The sequence below is a fragment of the Rhipicephalus microplus genome, chromosome 5 (genome assembly GCF_043290135.1).
Source record: "Rhipicephalus microplus isolate Deutch F79 chromosome 5, USDA_Rmic, whole genome shotgun sequence".
NCBI classification, from domain to species: Eukaryota; Metazoa; Arthropoda; class Arachnida; order Ixodida; family Ixodidae; genus Rhipicephalus; species Rhipicephalus microplus.
The window spans coordinates 190,718,265-190,737,430 of NC_134704.1; the positions used below are offsets into that span (position 1 = coordinate 190,718,265).

Sequence of the window (19,166 nt, forward strand, 5' to 3'; positions counted from 1 at the left end):
TCTGTGTGGCAGGATCTCTCATTTCTCGTGTTCAGAATGGTGGCGGTCACACTGATTCTGCAACAGCTAGATGCGGTGCTTTGAGATATCATGTCACCATTCGTGGTGCTATGAGGGCAACCAATAGCCTGATTAACAGCCAGGTTTGGGATGTCGACCACGCTCTCCGTCTCCGGCATATTCGCCTTCGTCGCGCCACCGAACTTCAGCTTACGTCAGTGGAAGGAGGTCACCAATTCCACGCAGGGGAAACTGAAGGCGGCGACCTCCGGGGGTGAGGTTGCAGGCCGTCAAGGCGACGAAAAAAAAGCCCCCGCTACTTGTACCACAGGACGCCGTAAAGCCGAGAAGTTGTAACACCGACAAAATTGTGACCATAGATCTTACCGTTTCGGTAGACGAACAGCAAGTAACAGCCTTAGTTGACACCGGCGCCGACTTTTCCATCATAAGTGAAAACCCTGTCGTACGCCTCAAAATAGCGAAGACAACGACCTCACCTGAGGACAGCAGGTGGCCAGCTGTTAATTCCTGTCGGTAGGTGTACAGCAAGACTCGACATCGGTGGCTCTTCTTTTGTGGCGACGTTCGTCCTCCTCACCTCATGCTGCAATGACTTGATCATAGGGATGGACTTCTTAAGAGAATATGGTGCCGTCGTCAACATCCCGGATCATTCAGTTACATTCCGCAACAACCCTGGTTTAGTTGACTGTTCAGACGCAATACGTAACACTTTACGTATAATTGATGATGATGTGGTCGTCCCAACCCAGTCATGCACTCTTGTTTCGGTGGAAGGCCAGGAAGCATTTCATGGCGAAGGCATTGCTGACCAAATTGACTCGCTGCTATTTAGTCATGGCATTTTGGTCGCACGAGGTATCGTCCGTATCACTGGTGAATGCATGAATTTACTTCTGACGAACTTTAGTGCTGAGCGCCGGCAATTTCCGAAGGGCACAGCTATCGCTTCGTACGACAATATTGTAGAAATGCGAGGAAGTTTATGTTTGTCGGTATTGGACGAAGTGCCTATTCAAGAACCAGAACCCGTTCTCGCCGTTGGCACCACTCTGTCAAAGGACGAGCGACAGAGACTTCTTCAGCTGCCAGCTGAATTCCGCGACTGCTTTTCAACGACATCACGAGTTGGTCGAACACCTTTGACAAAGCACCGAATAATCACTCAGGACACGGTGAGACCTATCCACCAGAACCCATATTGTGTAGCTTCAAAGTAACGCGAAGCCATACAGCAACAAGTCGCGAAAATGCTTGCAGATGACGTCATTCAACCGTCACGGGGCCCCTGGGCATCGCCTGTAGTGCTAGTAAAGAAAAAGGACAGCACACTGCGTTTTCGCGTGGACTACAGGAAGCTGAATTGCGTGACCAAGAAAGATGTGTACCCGCTCCCACGTATTGATGACTCACTTGACAGACTTCGGCACGCTCGCTACTTTTCTTTCATGGACTTGAGGAGTGGACACTGGCAGATCAAGGTAGACCCAAGAAACCGAGAGAAAACCGCTTTTGTGACGCCAGAGACTTTATACGAATTTAAAGTCTCGCCTATCGGTTTGTGCTCCGCCCCCGCGACTTTTCAAAAGCTTATAAACACGGTACTTTCAGGATTGAAGTGGAAGACGTGCCTAGTCCATCTGGATGACGTTATAGTGTTTTCGACCACTTTTGACGAGCATCTCAAAAGGCTCGAAGTTGTTTTACGTGCCATACGGTTCGCGGGCCTAACATTGACACCAGAAAAGTGTCATTTCTGTTTTCATGGACTTCAGTTTCTCGGTCACGTCGTCAGCAACGCAGGCGTCCAGCCCGATCCTGAAAACATTGCCGCCATCGCACTGTTCCCGATACCCTCCAATAAGAAGGCTGTCAGACGCTTCCTGGGCCTTTGTGCCTATTATCGCCGGTTTATCGCAGACTTCGCCCGAATCGCGTCGCCACGAACTCATCTCACAATTGATGATGTTGCCTTTGAGTGGAAAGAAGAACAGGAGGCTGCCTCTAATGACCTGCGTCGACGCCTTCAAACGCCCCCGGTGCTTGCCCACTTCGACGAAGAAGCCCCGACGATGCTTCACACAGACGCTAGCAATGTAGGCCTTGGGGCCGTGCTTGTGCAACGGCAAGAGGACACAGAAAGGGTGATCGCCTACGCAAGCCGAACGCTAACACGCGCAGAGGCTAACTATTCAACCACAGAGAAAGAATGCCTCGCCGTAGTATGGGCAGTAATGAAATTTCGCCCGTACTTGTATGGCCGGCACTTTAATGTTATTAGTGACCATCACTCCCTTTGCTGGTTAAATAATCTAAAAGATCCCACCAGCCGATTAGCGCGTTGGAGACTAAAACTGCAAGAGTTCGACATGACGGTCGTGCACAAGTCAGGCAAGCGACATATGGACGCTGACTGTCTATCCCGTTTACCCATTGAGCCGGCGACCCTACCCGAGGAGGAGAAAACATCATTTTTCGGTGTCCTCGACATGACCACCATTGTGCAGCAACAACGTGACGACGATGAGTTGATTGGCTTAATTACCTACTTGGATGACAGATCTCGGAAGGCACCAAGAGTTTTCGCAAGAGTGTTGTCATCGTTTGGTTTACGGGGCGGAGTATTCTACAAAAGAAATTTTTCGTCGACGGGATCTTCTTACCCACTCGTAATCCCAGCAGCCCTGCGCACCGAAGTACTGAAAGCACACCACAACGAGGTTACGTCTGGCCACTTGGGTTACACAAGAACGTTGGCCAGGGTACAGCAAAGGTATTACTGGCGAAGACTAACCACAGCCATGAAGAACCACGTTCGTACCTGTCTCGACTGCCAGCGACGCAAGTCACCACCAACTAAACCAGCGGGCCTCCTGCAACCCGTACATGTCCTAATGACTCCATTCCACCAGAATGGCGTGGGCATTTTGGGCCCACTCGCTACTTCTATTGCCGGCAACCGATGGGTTATCATCGCGATGGACTATCTGACCGTTATGCCGAGACAAATGCTATCCAGAGAGTTACAGCAGGGGAGGTGGCAAGTTTTTTCATCGAGAATATTGTACGGAGGCATGGTGCACCAACCGTCGTAATCACAGACAGAGGAACCGCATTTACGGCAGCTCTCTTGGACCATATCTTGATGCTGAATAGAACAAAGCATCGTAAGACCACCGCCTACCACACGCAAACCAACTGGCTGACAGAACGTCTAAACAAAACCATTGAAGACATGATTTCGATGTACGCAGATGTTGAACACCAAAATTGGGATCAAATCTTGCCATACATAACGTTTGCGTACAATACGGCCAAGCAAGAAACGACCCGCCTGACCCCGTTCAGCTTCGTTCATGGACGAGAAGTACGAACTATGTTAGATGCGATGCTACCGCACAAAAGCGTCGACATAGACCCAGATGCCAACACGTTTACGGAGCGCGCAGAAGAAGCTAGACAACTGGCAGGTTTACGGATCCGCCAGCAGCAAGAGTACGATGCAGGCCGCTACGATGCTCACCGCAGAGCAGTAGTCTATCAAACTGGCGACAAAGTATGGGTTTCGACACCCGTACGGAAACGAGGACTATCAGAAAAGCTCTTAAAAAGATACTTTGAACCATACCGAGTGCTGCGACAACTGGGTGACGTCACTTACGAAGTCGTTCCCGACAGTTCTTGTAGTACTAGGCATCGCGAGCACCATCCTGAACTCGTTCACGTAGTGCGCATGAAGCCTTACATGAGCGAGTGATTGCGTGAGACTTTTCTTTTTAAAAAAATTGCATTATTGACTTCGCATCGGGTCGATGCCCTTTGAGAGAGAGGCAAATGACCCATGTCTACATGTGGACAAAAACGATGATGGGGGGATTTAGCGGACACCAGGCAGTGGGCCTCTGGCTTGACTCGAGAACGAAGAAGAAAATCTTGCGGCTCAGCTGTTGAGAACACGCTGCTTTCACTGCCTCAAGGCGTACTTGGGCTTTGGTCGCGTTGTACTGCGACAATATTATCTGTACGCGCCAACATATTGAGCTACAGTGGTCACTTTAACTAAGCTTCAAGAGTTTATTTCAAAAAGGGTGACTACACGAGCTTGTATCAATATTTGTCAGCAATTCATTGGTCGCAGGCCAATAACAAATAAAACCTTGATGGCGAAGTTGAGCCGTTTACAAACCTTGTATTAAACAGCATGCGTAATTTTATTCCGCAATATAAAAAAACAGCATATATATCCATACTGGTTCTCCTCTGAACTAAAGTGCACTACACTAAAGCAAAGATTGCGAGCCCAAAAAGGGTAAATATTCTCGATTCAGCAAGTCAAATAAAAGTTCTGCTTTCATCGAGCTCTCTCTAGACCCCTATATAAACGGGACCACAAATCATATATTGAATAACTGGAAGAAAAAAACGATTCTGAATAACGATTCTGAAGGATTGTGGGTATTTAGTAAAGAAATCTTTTTCATCTGTACATTATCATCACTATCATGTGTTGCACATGCATCCTTATCTTTGTCACGTGGGGTCTAGATCTATACGTGGGTCTAGATTGTCACGTGGGGTCTAGATACATAATAATATAAGTATATTAATATATACTAATACAACTAATATAAGTATATTTTATATACAACAATAAACAGTAGTAGTACATGTGAACACTTCGTTAACATTGTGAAACACTGATCACAATGCTCAGTTAAGCAGGGGCGCGTGAACCAGCCGCTGCGTGAGCGTAGAGATGAAAAGCAAATATCCGCAACGATGTTGAATACGTGACCTTTAGAAATATAAATGCACGCAGAATATGAACCGACGTGCGTTTCTTTACTTACGGAGGCTCTGCTGACTCGGCAGAACCTAGACAAAAACGAAGGGCAGCATAAGTAATCACGATATGACAGCATTTTTAGTGAGATAGCCATACACTTGGATTGCGATAAAGACTCTTGTTATTAGCTATTCCGCAATAAAAAAAAGCGTATGCGCAGTCGCACCTTTCGTGGTCCTTTACAACGTTTCAAATCAAATCAAATCAAAGTTTATTTACATCCTGAAGATGTGGGCAAGCTTGGGCGAAAAGCGAAACAATTCGCTTGAGGAAAGCCCAAGCCCCCATATACGAGGCATAGCAGTAGAGACACACAAAGATGTGAAAACGCTATCAGAAAACAAACTAGCGCGTTACATACATGAAAAAAAAAATACTAACACAGATGCTCTCACGGAATCATACCAGCGCGTTACAACAATGATACAGGGTATGTGTAAATGTTCATGCCGATAGTCAATCGATAGAGATAATGATTTGACCCAACAATTTATTCAAAAACAACAGGCAAACATCAAACAAACAAAAGGAATGTAAATATATCTCTCTTCATACAGTACAGCATTTTTTGTTTTTTTTTACGGTGATTGGTTACAGGAAGTGTTTTTTAATATGACTTATACTGCGTTTCTCTACTTCTATTTCGCTTCTGAGGAGAGTATTTAGCAAGTGAGGCAAACAATACTGTAACATTTGTCGTCCGTATTCAGTTCGGCAGAAGGGGATGTTCCAGAAGTCTTGTTTGCGAAGAGAATAGAAAGGAACATTTCCTCTTAGATTAGCAAGATTTAGAAGGTCATGCTGATTTTTATAAACAGCCTTTTTATATCTGATAGCTAGTTTCCAATCATAAAATTTTTCTATGGGTACAACGTTAAAACGATGAAACAAATCCTTTGTGTGCGCATGATATTCAACGTTAGCTGTGGACCGAAGAGCCCTTTTTTGTAACATTAATATTCTATGGTTATTTCTCTGTGTGGAATTTCCCCACACCAAAAAACAATAATTTATGTGAGATAAAAAAGCGTGTTGTACAGCATGAGTTTTATCAATACAGGAAGAATGTAGTTGTATGCCACGTTGGGTCAAATCCTTAGCAGTATTCTTACCCGTACCAATATGAAGAAAATAAACGCTTTACGGCACTGCTCCTAAGATATAACCACAGCCTGGTGCAGTCCTAACACCAACTTTCTTTTTTTGAGGCGTTCATTTTCAATTTTATTGACATTTTTTTAACCATAGTGAAAAACTGCAATGGTGAAACGTCTACGTTCGAAGTCTCCTCAGTCAGCATGTGGCACAACGTGGGTTACGTCACTAAAACAACGCTCACATTCTATGTCACGCATGATCCATACATGGTTAATCTATAGCTGTTCCATAGGCATGAGTGCCGTATCCATGAAAGCGCCTGTGACCGGAGACAGCTCCAAGGCCGCGCATCGACCTTTCCTTGTAGTCATTATTATCGTAGTGCGTCTTTCTGATGTGTTTGAAGCAAGAAACATCAACAACGTGGAAAAGAAGCTTTGCGCTTGTTTATCAATGTCTTGTTGCCTTGCACGCATCTGGTAGAGCCACATGGAGAAACGCTTGTACTTATTAAGTGGCGATGTGCCTTTTTGAGTGTGCAGCATTTCACAGCGAACTTTCACCTACCTATCAATCCAGCTGCCTATGCCTTGATGAACTTTTGGCCACATCGTTAACATTGTTAACCAAGGTTGTCAGGACATATAGGTGCCTGACGAATGTAAATAAAAGAATATATCATAATGTAACCACTATCATTGTATACAGGACACAATCAAATTGCGACATCAATGGGCTCGTTTCATTAGCGTCATCTAAATAGGACCACCCCACTAAATATCACAAAGCTTTAAATATATACCTAGGCATCTATAAAAAATTATAAAGTGAAACAAAGGTGTTACGCGCGCGTTTACATAGATATTCTTCACGCAAAATCTCAGCGCACCTAATTATAGCGCTGGGGAGACATAAAGAGCCATGTTATTTGCAAATCTATAACGTTATTCCGCGCTCAATACGTTTCTTGTGCAACCAGAATTGTGCAAGCGCAGCCGAGGAACGCGTCTGTGCTGACACGCTTTGGCGTGAGAATCAATTTGTGCTCGTATTTCCTTCAGGCGCATCTATACTGTTAAATATACGTCTATAGCAACCTTACCGAATAAAAAAATGAATTTCGTCACCAACTCAACACATAATACACCATTAAAGGGTGCCTGCAACGCTTTTTGAGCATATTTAGCAAATTATGCCCATTGATAATGGAGGTTCCCGAGAACACGCATGCCTAATTATATAGCACAGCACGTCACCTGTAATTCACAGTATTTGTCAAAATCAGCTAAAATCGCCTTCTCTTCTCTCAAGAAATGACGACAGAAGCTCGAAAATCACTCGTTACAACTGTACTGACAGGTATTGGTCGATTTGAGCACGGCACGCTCAGATGTTGCAGGAATCATTACGGGAGGTTGCTACATGTCCATGCGTGCTCGGCCGTGTCGAAGACGAGTAGGCCTAACTTCATAGTTTCTAGCAATATGCGGCTTATTCGTAGAAACATGAAAGTAAAAACGCTTCCTAGATCATAAGGCGTGCCTGAAGTATTCCTTTTCACTATGCCATCCCTTCATGCTCAGCGTCGAGAGCTTTTATCGAGACGAGAGAAGAGAGAATGCAATTGCATTGTGTGAGAAATTTCTCTAAATCTGCTCGTACTGGACGTATTTAAAAAATTACGTCAATTTACTCATGAGGAAATAGGCTCTTTTACTGAATCCCTTCCATGGCTACTTGAAAAAGTGTTGCATAGTTTGTTTAGGAATTTGCTTTATTAACGTCTAGTCTGGTGTAGTATTTATGCACTCTAAGAGGATCTGAAACGTTTGGACGATTCTATACAACTACGCTTCGCCGATACACTAAGTAGTAAAGGCTAAAGACCAATCTGAACTCTGTGAGTAAACTGTGTATTTATTGCAACACTTGAAACTTGCGAATCACTGCAGATAGGTGAAGATTACGGCGACTCAACCCAACACGTTTTGAACTACTCATTAACAGGGCATTAAGCTCTGGTTTTTTGACGTCACCGTGGCTGCAGATCTGATTGGCTGCCATGAGTTGTACATTGCACGAAACTAGTATCACCTAGTAGGGTGGGCGTACATGTCGGGGCTGATATGAACCAGTCCACAATCTTAGTCTTTGTTACCAGACGGCGTATACATGCTGCTGGGTGCACCTTGTGAGACAGTGCGGAACCTGTCTGTGGGCGACCTCGGAGATATATACTGGTGTGATGAGTGAAGAAAACGATGACAACGATGGAAGTGCGGGGCAAGGCGTGTGGGATTTTGAGCCTGTGCGCGTGAGGTCAGCGAATCAGCTGATCACCTGTGGTGGCCCATAGAGGTGGCGTACCACGATTGGGCCACGTGTGACCATTACGTGGCGGTAAGCTTTGTGGCTGGGGATGAGCCGAAGCAGTGGCAGACGGGAGACAGCGGGCTGAAGCGTCGGACGCAGGCGATCCAGGTTCTGGCCAGGGAACGCGGCTGTCCACGTTACTGCCGTCCAACTACCAGCTGGAGTGACGTTGCCGGCACGAGTACGGCATCTCGGGGCGCGGCCTGGCCTGCTGTTCTCGTCCTTGCCGAGTACATCGCGGATCTCGGCGAGGCGTCTCCGTGGTCAGAGTTCGGCACAGCAACGTACGTGGCCTGGCTAATGGTCACGGCTGCGCCGAGCATCGCGTCTTGACGCAAGCTGTTCGCTGGACGGGCTGGCCATTTACACGCATGGAGCATCGCGTCTCCGATGCGGGTTGACTGCTCCGTAGTCGTACCCACGCCACCACTCCGCCAAGCGTCATCGTCACCTTAGCGTCACACATCGAGACGCACCCCGCTTCCGATCGCCTGTCGCCGCCTCCTGCCCTGCACCTCGGCGTTCGTCGGGCCCCCTATCTCATCGTGAGGTTTTGGAACTTTCCGCCTTGAACTCGCATTCTGCAGTTTTCTTATTCGATCAGACAGTTGTAATACTTTTTCGGCTTCACTGTATTTCTGGTTCTGTGTTCTATGTTTTCCTTTCGTGCTCTGTCATAAACGTCGCGTGTGTTGTTACCGCGTCGTCTCAAAGTCCATTTCTCCTCGCATGACACGCAAAACAAGCGTGACGAACCTTGGCACCGATAAAGAATAATATTTTCATTACAATATAATGGCGAGCCTGCCAGGATTAAGCTCTTGTTTTAAATATTTTTAAGAGCCTTACCTTGTTTGTGTGCCATGGCTGAGATACGCACCCGGAAAAGGTTGCACTATTCACTGTAGAACATAGTAGTAATTCGACCGAGGAAAAATTATTGGTTGTAAAGCGGTTAGGTGCAAGCTAACGCAAGGGCCAGGAGCATCGAGGTTGTTGAGTGATCGTGAGGGTAGCGAGGTTTTGTGCGGGAGGGCTTGACGCACTAATGTAATAGCGGAATGGGCACGATGGTAGATTCCGTTTCGGACAAACTCGAAACAGCCATGCGCTCTGGCTTTAGCACAGTTGGTGAAACAGGGGCCTTAGGTCGTGTGAAAGATCACACTAAGCTTGCGGTGAACGTGGCCTGGCGGGTGACGGCTACGGCAGTCTTAAGGACATTGTAAGTGAACAGCGCTTGACATTTTGAGTTGGCGTTTGGCGTAGGCGCCTTGCAGTTTCGGAAGACGTTAGGCCTGAGGGCTCAAAAGCGCTGCTTAGTTTCATGCTATGCTTCCAGAAGAATATCAAGTAAGCTGGACTTGATAAACTCAGCCTCTGTGAAGACTAAGTGCAGGCAGCCTATACTAGAAGACTGAGTTGCTGTTGTTTAAGAACTCATGAGTGTATACCAGGAAGTTCTGGACTGTTTAGTACATAAGAGAATGAAATCTTGTGCAGTGATTGGTTTTTGTTGCCCGTATGCATGTTTAATTTAAAAAGTTATCATTCTTCTGGACTGTATCTTTGTAAAGACAGATCGGCGTTTTCATTAGTGTCATCTCCGGATATTGCTGGAAGTTGCATGTTTTTCTGTCCCTCATCACTTTGTTGTGTGAGAAAAGTTGTTTTGTGGAAACAACTTTCTTGTGTGGGGGGTTATTGTGATGAGTGAAGAAAACGATGACAACGACGGAAGTGCGGGGCAAGGCGCGTGGGATTTTGAGCCAACTGTGCGCGTGAGGTCAGCCAATCAGCTGATGACCTGTGGTGGCCCATAGAGGTGGCATACCACGATTGGGCCACGTGTGACCATTACATGGCGGTAAGCTTTGTGGCTGGGGATGAGCCGAAGCAGTGGCAGACGGGAGACAGCGGGCTGAAGCGTCGGACGCAGGCGATCCAGGTTCTGGCCAGGGAACGTGGCTGTCCACGCTACTGCCGTCCAACTACCAGCTGGAGTGACGTTGCCGGCACGAGTACTGCATCTCGGGGCGCGGCCTGGCCTGCTGTTCTCTTCCTTGACGAGGACATCGCGGATCTCGGCGAAGCGTCTCCGTGCTCAGAGTTCGGCACAGCAACGTACATGGCCTGGCTAATGGTCACGGTTGCGCCGAGCATCGCGCCTCGACGCAAGCTGTTCGCTGGATGGGCTGGCCATTTACACGCATGGAGCATCACGTCTCCGATGCGGGTTGACTGCTCCGTAGTCGTACCCACGCCACCACTCCACCAAGCGTCATCGTCACCATAGCGTCACACATCCAGACGCACCCCGCTTCAGATCGCCTGTCGCCGCCTCCTGCCCTGCACCTCGGCGTTCGTCGGGCCCCCTATCTCATCGTGATGTTTTGGAACTTCTCGCCTTGAACTCGCGTTCTGTAGTTTTCTTATTCGATCAGACAGTTTTGTTACTTACTCGGCTTCACGGTATTTCTGGTTCTGTGTTCTATGTTTTTCTTTCATGCTCTGTCATAAACGTCGCGTGTGTTGTTACCGCGTCGTCTCAAAGTCCATTTCTCCTCGCACGACACGCAAAACAAGCGTGACGAACCTTGGCACCGATAAAGAATAATATTTTCATTGCAACTGGTAAAAGGTCAAATCATCGAGCGCGCTCATCAGGGCTCTGCAATCTTCAGCAATGTCAGCGTACCTTATGAGTTGAGGCAGCCACGCAGACGTGATAATGTGGGTAACATATAATTGTCCATAGCGGCCGTGGTACTTGGCGTGTCACTAAGTTAGTGGTGCGAATCGTTTTATGGCGCTCTACCATAAGCACTGACAAAACTTCAGAAGCCGCTTAAGGGTCTCATTAGTATCAGTACATTTATTTTTTATGCTGGTAATATTTTATAACAGTTCAGTTACGAAATGCACTGCACGTTATTTTAAATGCTCTCCGTTTTCATATATTATCCTTAGTAATCATTTCTGAGTTTTGTTGATTAATCAGCTACGCCTCTCAATTTTTCGTCTGTGGTAGTCTTTCACGTTTCATCTTCTGTGTTTATTGTCTATTGCATTTCTTTATCTTTGCAACTGTATTATCAAGACTTCTTGTTGTATAATTGTTTGCAATAGTTTCTTGTCTATATGGCATGTAAATAATGTGTTCATGCTCCCCTTACTCAAGGTAGCTTCAGGGCCTTTCGCGCCTTAAGTTACCTGCATTAAGTAACGCAGAAAGCATACAATCTCGCCTCCTTAAAAACCCATGGGGAAGAGTCTTATTTTCTTCCCATTTTACTTAGAGAAACACACTGAATAAATCTGCAAAGTACTGTCTGCTATCCAAGATGTTTTCTTCTCGACGTCGATGTCTTCTTGTAGCCAAAGCAAAACTTCACAGTCAGTATACCTTATTTTCTGTTTAAACTACTGTAGTTTAGTTTAGATGACTACAAAATATACAAGTATTACAAAATATTCTATTTAAAAAATGATGAGTGAATCGGCCCGTAGACTAGAAACCGTCTAAAAACCGTGCGCCCAGCGCTTTGACTGTGCAACTTCTTTATAATGAAATGTTTCTGCAACAGCTCGGCTCCTAAGTTGTTGCTATTTCTCAAACACTGCCTTCGAACTTTTTTGTGTTTATTGCACCTTTTACACCAAAACTCATTTTCTGCCAATACGAGAAATCGCCATAATGAATATATGTATCCCTTTATCATTACAACATGGTCTGACGGACAAGCTAAATAAATATCCCAATACAGAGTTTCATATCCAAGGAACTTCGAATGCGTTTTCAAAACTTGTGGTGTTGATTTTCTTTGGTATTTTTGTTCTCGTTAATCAGAGGTTATTGTGTCACCCTCCTATTTAAAGGTTGTAAGATGATATCTCATTTTTAGGCAGCCACTAATTACGACTTCTAACGTGTCATGGGCCCAGTCAAGTTGCATTTTGAACAGTGAGTCGGTGCCTAGTATTGGGCGATGTTGTCTAGTGCTTGCTAATATTCCTAAGTGGTAGAGAGGTCTCAGCCTATGCCACTAACCGTTGCCTACTCTGTGCTGATTTTAGTAGGGGGCTGCCAAACTGGTGGCTTCTATTGTATATTGTCGTCCTTCAGCTGTGGAAAATGCGGTTTATTATTGGCACGTGTTGGCTGACACTAATTGTTGTTGGTTGAGAGGTGGCTACTGTTGCTAATGTTGACCATAGTGCTTGTAGTATAGGCTGGCACTGGCTGTCGACTTTGGTTGACATGTGCTTCTTAGGGTTCTCAAACAGCTTTCGAGCACTACATAGCGCTGTCTAGCTGTGAGAGTTCAGCATTTACTAGCATTGGCTACAGCCATGGTTTCTGAGCACTCAACTCTTCTAAGAACGTCACTAGTATTGATTATGTTGTCTTATGTCTATGCTACTTATCAACGAGCAATTTTGGAGCCCGCAGCAGTGTGCCAATGAACATGTCTACTACGTGCGTGCAATCAAGCCATTGTCTCTGCTCGAACACGAGTATTGACGTGATGACGAACATGGACTGAATGCGTAACACCTGGCTCAATATGGAACAATGTGTCGTAGCCAGCTTCTTCTTGAGTGCTTCGCACAGCAGTTATTCTGACTTTCCCGGAACCATCTTACGAATAACACCTTCCGGTGCATGTAAAGTGATTTTTCGTATACTACACCGAATAATTCCCATTCAGAGACGTGAAAATGTCACAATTCAGGAATTTTTTCTTGCAACACGTTGACGAAATTACCATCAAAATTCTTTTCGCAATAGTACTAATTTCTGCCCCCCTCTCCGCACACACAAGCTGTAATTACACGTGTCTCGCGTACTGGTGACTTTGTAAATCATGACTAGCCTCTCCACTGCCACACAACAAGTGCATGACTTTAATAGTTAATGCACTGTTAATAAACTGCACATTGTGGGCTCCAAGTCTGACACAACGAGTGAACTAGAAGTCACTCCGCGTAAATATCAGAAACACATATCAAAGGCCATGCTTGCTTGGCGCTTGCGTAAGAACCGATTACACCAAACGAAGACGCACTGTGTCCACTAACTACCGGTCATAATAGGAAAATTTTACCGTTTCTGAAATTCCCTAAAATAACACAAATATTTTCCTTTTGCTTTAATTCGAATTGACAGGCGAAACTCCCCAAAGGGGAAATTCCCTGCGCGGAACATGACTGTACTTGTGTATGTTGTACACTCCTAAAATGAACTTATCTTAAAAATTTTCGTCTCCTTGTGCGCGTGCATGCGAACCAAAGTCGCCTCCCAGTAGATCCTTCTTCGAAACCTAATAACTAAGAAAGCTTTGAACGGCGTCTTCTGCGGCAATGTGCTCACTTTCATGTCAGTTAGGGTTATGAGCTTCGTGAGATTGGGGTTGCACCCGCGACCTGCGAGTGAGCAGCCGAGTACCATAGCCACACTAGACCACCGCGGTGGGGCCCTTCACCAGCCTCGTCACGTTTCTTTTATATATGTGGAGCTAGCGAAACTGCCGCGACCGTGCTATGAGCTTAGCAGGTAGTTCAGTTTTACATGACACGCATGTCATGATTATCACATTTGGACATGTCATTTACATTCATCGTCTATTCACGTCACGTAAAACCAACTTTGGTATATGTGGAGCTAGCAAAACGGCCGCGAGCATGCTATGAGCGTAGAAGGTAGTCATGTTTTACATGACACGCATGTCATGATTATCATGTTTAAACCTTTCATTTACATTCGCCGTGCATTCACGCCACATAATACCGAATTTAGTATATGTAGAACTAGCGAAATGGCCACGAGCGCATCACGAGCGTGGCATGTTTTCATGTTGTTACATGACACGCATCTCATGATTATAGTGTTTCCACCAGTCACATACCTTCGTCGTAAACTGACGTCCCATAATACCAATCTTGAATACCAATGAAGCTCGCAAAATGGCGACGAGCGCACGTAGCGTTGATGCTCGCGCACGCTGGGCGCAGCGACGCTATAGCTAATCTTATAATCTTATTATTATAACGCTATAGCTAATCTTATTATTATAAGCTAATCTATAGCTATAGCTAATCTCGAGTGGGCATGGAAGCATCGGCAGAAGCATGTACTCATTCATGCTTCCCTACGTTTTGCAGTTTCTCGTCGAGTGCCTGAGTACAGCCAACGCCGGAGCATTGCTACCGCTCAGCGTACATTCCAGCGTGACTCTCCCTTCGACTGCTAACAGCACCTACCTGGATACAACCCAGGGTCCGGTGCTCTGCACTTTATCTCATCAGAGCTGGTTCTTCGAGGGGAGGGATCTCGCACGTGCCGCAGCAAAATCGTCATCGGCCACGACGACAGCGACACCACTGGCCCCTTTAAAACCGTGTTGCACGCATGCCACCGGCAGTGGGCATGGAAGCATCGGCAGAAGCATGTACTCATTCATGCTTCCCTACGTTTTGCAGTTTCTCGTTGAGTGCCTGAGTACAGCCAACGCCGGAGCATTGCTACCGCTCAGCGTACATTCCAGCGTGACTCTCCCTTCGACTGCTAACAGCACCTACCTGGATACAACCCAGGGTCCGGTGCTCTGCACTTTATCTCATCAGAGCTGGTTCTTCGAGGGGAGGGATCTCGCACGTGCCGCAGCAAAATCGTCATCGGCCACGACGACAGCGACACCACTGGCCCCTTTAAAACCGTGTTGCACGCATGCCACCGGCAGTGGGCATGGAAGCATCGGCAGAAGCATGTACTCATTCATGCTTCCCTACGTTTTGCAGGTCAGTTATTTTAACAGACTACCGTGTAGGAGTTTTCGATCTGACAACCCTTTTATTATGGTGCTTCCATGCCCAGAAGCCCTGTTACAGCCTTTTTGTGACCTTTTGTTGTTAATATGTGGTGATGTCGAGCAGAACCCGGGACCCAAGGATGATCAAATTACTGAAATACATAAAATGGTGAAAGATATGCAAGAACGTTCGATTCGCATTGAAACCACGCAAGCGGTAATGTCAGGTGACATCCAGGAGCTTAAGCAACATCAGCTCTCGCTTACTAAAGACATTTCCAACATATTGACGCGCCTGGAAACGGTTGAAAAGCGGACATCCATTATAGACAACATTCAGCGCGAACTGACGGCAACGAGTCAACTTACAAGGCAAGTGCAGGGCGACATGCTTGGTCTACGTGCGCGTCTCGATGAGGCTGAGGATCGCTCTCGGAGGGATAATCTAGTATTCTTTGGTATCGCAGACAATGCCTCTGAAACTACGCAGCAGACTGAGGAAACTATCTTGAGCTTATTTCGCCAGTCCCTTGATCTAACTTTATCTGGTGATAACGTTGCACGCGCACATAGAATCGGCCGCTTTTCCACTAATAAAGTTCGTCCGATTATAGTAAAATTTTCCACCTACAAAACGAAAGAAATGGTTCTTTCAAAACGTCACATGCTCAAAGGAAGCAAAGTGGTTATGCGGGAGGATTTTTCTGCTAACACTCGCCGTACTAGAGCAATGCTGACCAACTTCGCCAAAGAGCTTCATTGCCCTTTCAGTGTGCGCTATAACAAACTTTTTGCAAATGAGAAATGTTATGGCTACGACTACGTTACTGATACAGTGCATGAAATCGGGCCATCCAGACGCGTAACTAATAACGCTAGTGTCGCCAACTCCTCTTCTCGGCAACTTCGTTCTGGTCGACAATTTAATGCTTCCTCGGGAAGCTAGGATGAAGCAAGGGGTGGTGGCACTTGCGTTGACCACAGAAAATTGATCGTGCTGTCTACTAATGTTCGCAGCCTCCTGTCCAAGAAAGATGAAATGAGTGCAGCAGTTAATGATTCAAACGCCGATATTATTGCGGTAACTGAAACGTGGCTTTGCGACAAAATACGAAACGAAGAGCTGCTGTGCTGTGATAAAAAATACAAAATATATCGCTGCGACAGACCTAATAGATGTGGCGGTGGTGTTCTTCTTGCGGTGAATGAGAGCATTGAAAACTACGCTGTTGCAATAGACTTGGTTTTGGAGGCAACATGGTGTTGCCTCAACGTGGCTTTTAGAAAAGTTGTCATTGGCGTATGTTACCGCCCACCTTCAGGAAGTGCAAACTTTTGCAATGACCTACATGATTGTCTGAGCCATGTGAAGGTTTTGTTTCCTCGCGCAGCTGTGATTCTACTAGGCGATTTCAATTTCCCTAACATTGTGTGGTCAAATTCTTATTCATATTCCTTGCCTAACTCAGCGGAAGCGGAGCATTTTATTCGCATCTGTTCAGATTTTGGTTTGACGCAGCTTGTTAATTTTCCTACGCGCGTTACCGATACTACGTCATCCATTCTTGATCTTATATTGACATCAGAACCAGATATTGTATCTTCAGTGTCCAATGTACCTGGTATCAGTGATCACGATATTATTCAAGCAAATATATTGCTGCCATTCTCACGCATGCGTAAGCAGCTTAAAACTATACGGGATTACAGAAAGGCTGACTTTGACTCAATTAACAAGGATTTGGGCACATTCCTAGATGAGTTCTTACCCAACTACCCTGAAAGATCGGTGCAGAGCAACTGGGACTTATTTAAAGCTAAAGTTTCAGAGCTAACCGTTAAACATATCCCTATAAAACAAGTTCTTTCCAATACACGTGCTCCATGGTACAACAGATACATAAACCGCCTTTCAAACCGTAAGAAAAGGTTTTATCGTGCTGCTGTCAAATCCCCGTCTGATAAACGTTGGTCTACTTACAAATCTGCTGCCACAACCTATTTATCTGAAGTGAAACGAGCTAAGTCTTCCTTTTTTAGTCACACTCTACCGGTTATGCTGAAAAATAACCCTAGACAGTTTTGGAATTTCATGCGTGGCAGCGAGCGCCGCGCTATAGCCTTGCTGACAGCTGAAGGGCATCCCGTGCCCGACGTAGAATGCGCATCTGTACTAAATGACACATTCATAAAAGCTTTCTCTCACCAGGCGACCATCAACAACCAAATCTCCTTGCCGTCACCCCATTACCTACCTATGGACGCTATCTTCGTTACCTCGGAAGGTATTCGTGCGGTCATTAAGAAACTTAAAAACTCATCATCATGTGGAGTTGATGGTATCAATGCTAAATTCCTGAAGAACACTGTTGAATACTCCTCTATTATCCTGTCATGCATTTTTTCACAGTCCCTGCAGCATTCTAGCCTTCCGGAAGACTGGCTGGTCGGTAAGATAGTGCCAGTTCACAAATCAGGGCTAACACACAATCCATCAAACTTCCGTCCAATTTCACTGACATCTGTCCCGTGCAAAATACTTGAGCATATCATTTTCACCCACCTTGTTAACTTTCTCGAGTCTAACCAGTTTTTCACACCCTCGCAACACGGTTTCCGCAAGAATTTTTCTTGCGAAACGCAGCTCTTAGTCTTTACAAACGACCTGCATGTCCTACTCGATTCTGGATTCACCATTGACTGTATTTTTTTAGATTATTCTAAGGCATTCGATAAGGTCAGTCATCAGTTACTACTTCTTAAGATGAAACACTTAAACCTAGACCCTAACGTGTTTAACTGGATTCGAGCCTTTCTTTCCAACCGAACACAGTTTGTTTCTGCTAACAATATTGATTCCCCCGTCCAGCCGGTGCTCTCGGGTGTTCCCCAAGGCTCTGTGTTGGGACCCTTACTGTTCTTAATTTTCATGAACGACCTGCCAACTAATGTCTCATCAAAGGTATGCCTATTCGCAGATGACTGTGTAATTTATCGGAAAATAACTAACCAAAATGATGTTACCTCGCTCCAGACGGATTTAAATAACATATTTACCTGGTGTCAATTATGTAACATGGAACTAAACATTTCAAAATGCAAAGCAATGCGTGTGTGCCGCACCTCGCTTGCGTATCCAGATTATCATCTCAATGATACCCACCTCGAGTCTGTTTCATTTTACAAATACCTAGGTGTTCATATTTCCAGTAACCTGTCATGGAACCACCATGTGGAGCACATCATCGCCAAGGCTAACCGTTCTCTCGGGTATTTTCGCAGGAACTTCTACATGGCGCCCTCATCCCTTAAGAAACTTCTTTACACTACTTATATTCGTCCATCACTTGAATACGCATCATCCGTCTGGGATCCTGGTGGCACTACACTTACACATGAATTAGAAGCAGTCCAGAATCGTTCAGTTCGCTTCATTTTAGCCAATTATAACCGCACGGCCAGTGTTACCTTAATGAAGTCCCAGCTCAACCTTCCTGAACTCGCCATTCGGCGTAAAATAGCCCGACTCAGTCTCCTTCATAAACTTTATCATGGCAAAAATCTTCGTGAACAGTTTATTAAACCCCCCTCATTCATATCACCCAGATTGGACCATCTGCAAAAAGTTCATGTTCCCCGCTGCAGAACCGTAACCTATTCGCATGCCTTCATTCCAAGAACCACATCCGAATGGAATCTACTACCACAATCAGCTACGGCTATTACCGATACATCACGTTTTAGGGCCTTTTTGCAAAACATGTTTTGCGATGTTTGATTTTGCTTCGTGTTATATATGTCGTGCTTTTTTTTTTTTCAAAATCGTTGTCATGTATTCCCGCTGCTACATTTAATTCTTTGTTACTGTGTGTTTTTGCCAACCGCTTTGTATTTTCCCTTCTTTTCCTTTACGTTTTGCCGTTTTGCCGTTTTTTTTTTTTTTTACAAAATCGTTGTAATGTATTACCGCTACTACATTTAATTCTTTGTTACTGTGTGTTTTTGCCAATCGC

The 19,166-nt window shown here is 45.5% G+C and overlaps 1 protein-coding gene across 1 annotated transcript in view; it reads right to left on the minus strand.

Annotated features, from left to right (window-relative positions):
* The window catches only part of LOC142817617 (uncharacterized), a 136,564-nt gene that overhangs the window by 13,990 nt on the left and 103,408 nt on the right, over nt 1-19,166 (minus strand). The window contains exon 4 of the mRNA XM_075894672.1: nt 4,875-4,899. Within this exon, the coding sequence (XP_075750787.1) occupies nt 4,875-4,899 (25 nt within the window). The remainder of the gene's footprint in view (nt 1-4,874; nt 4,900-19,166) is intronic.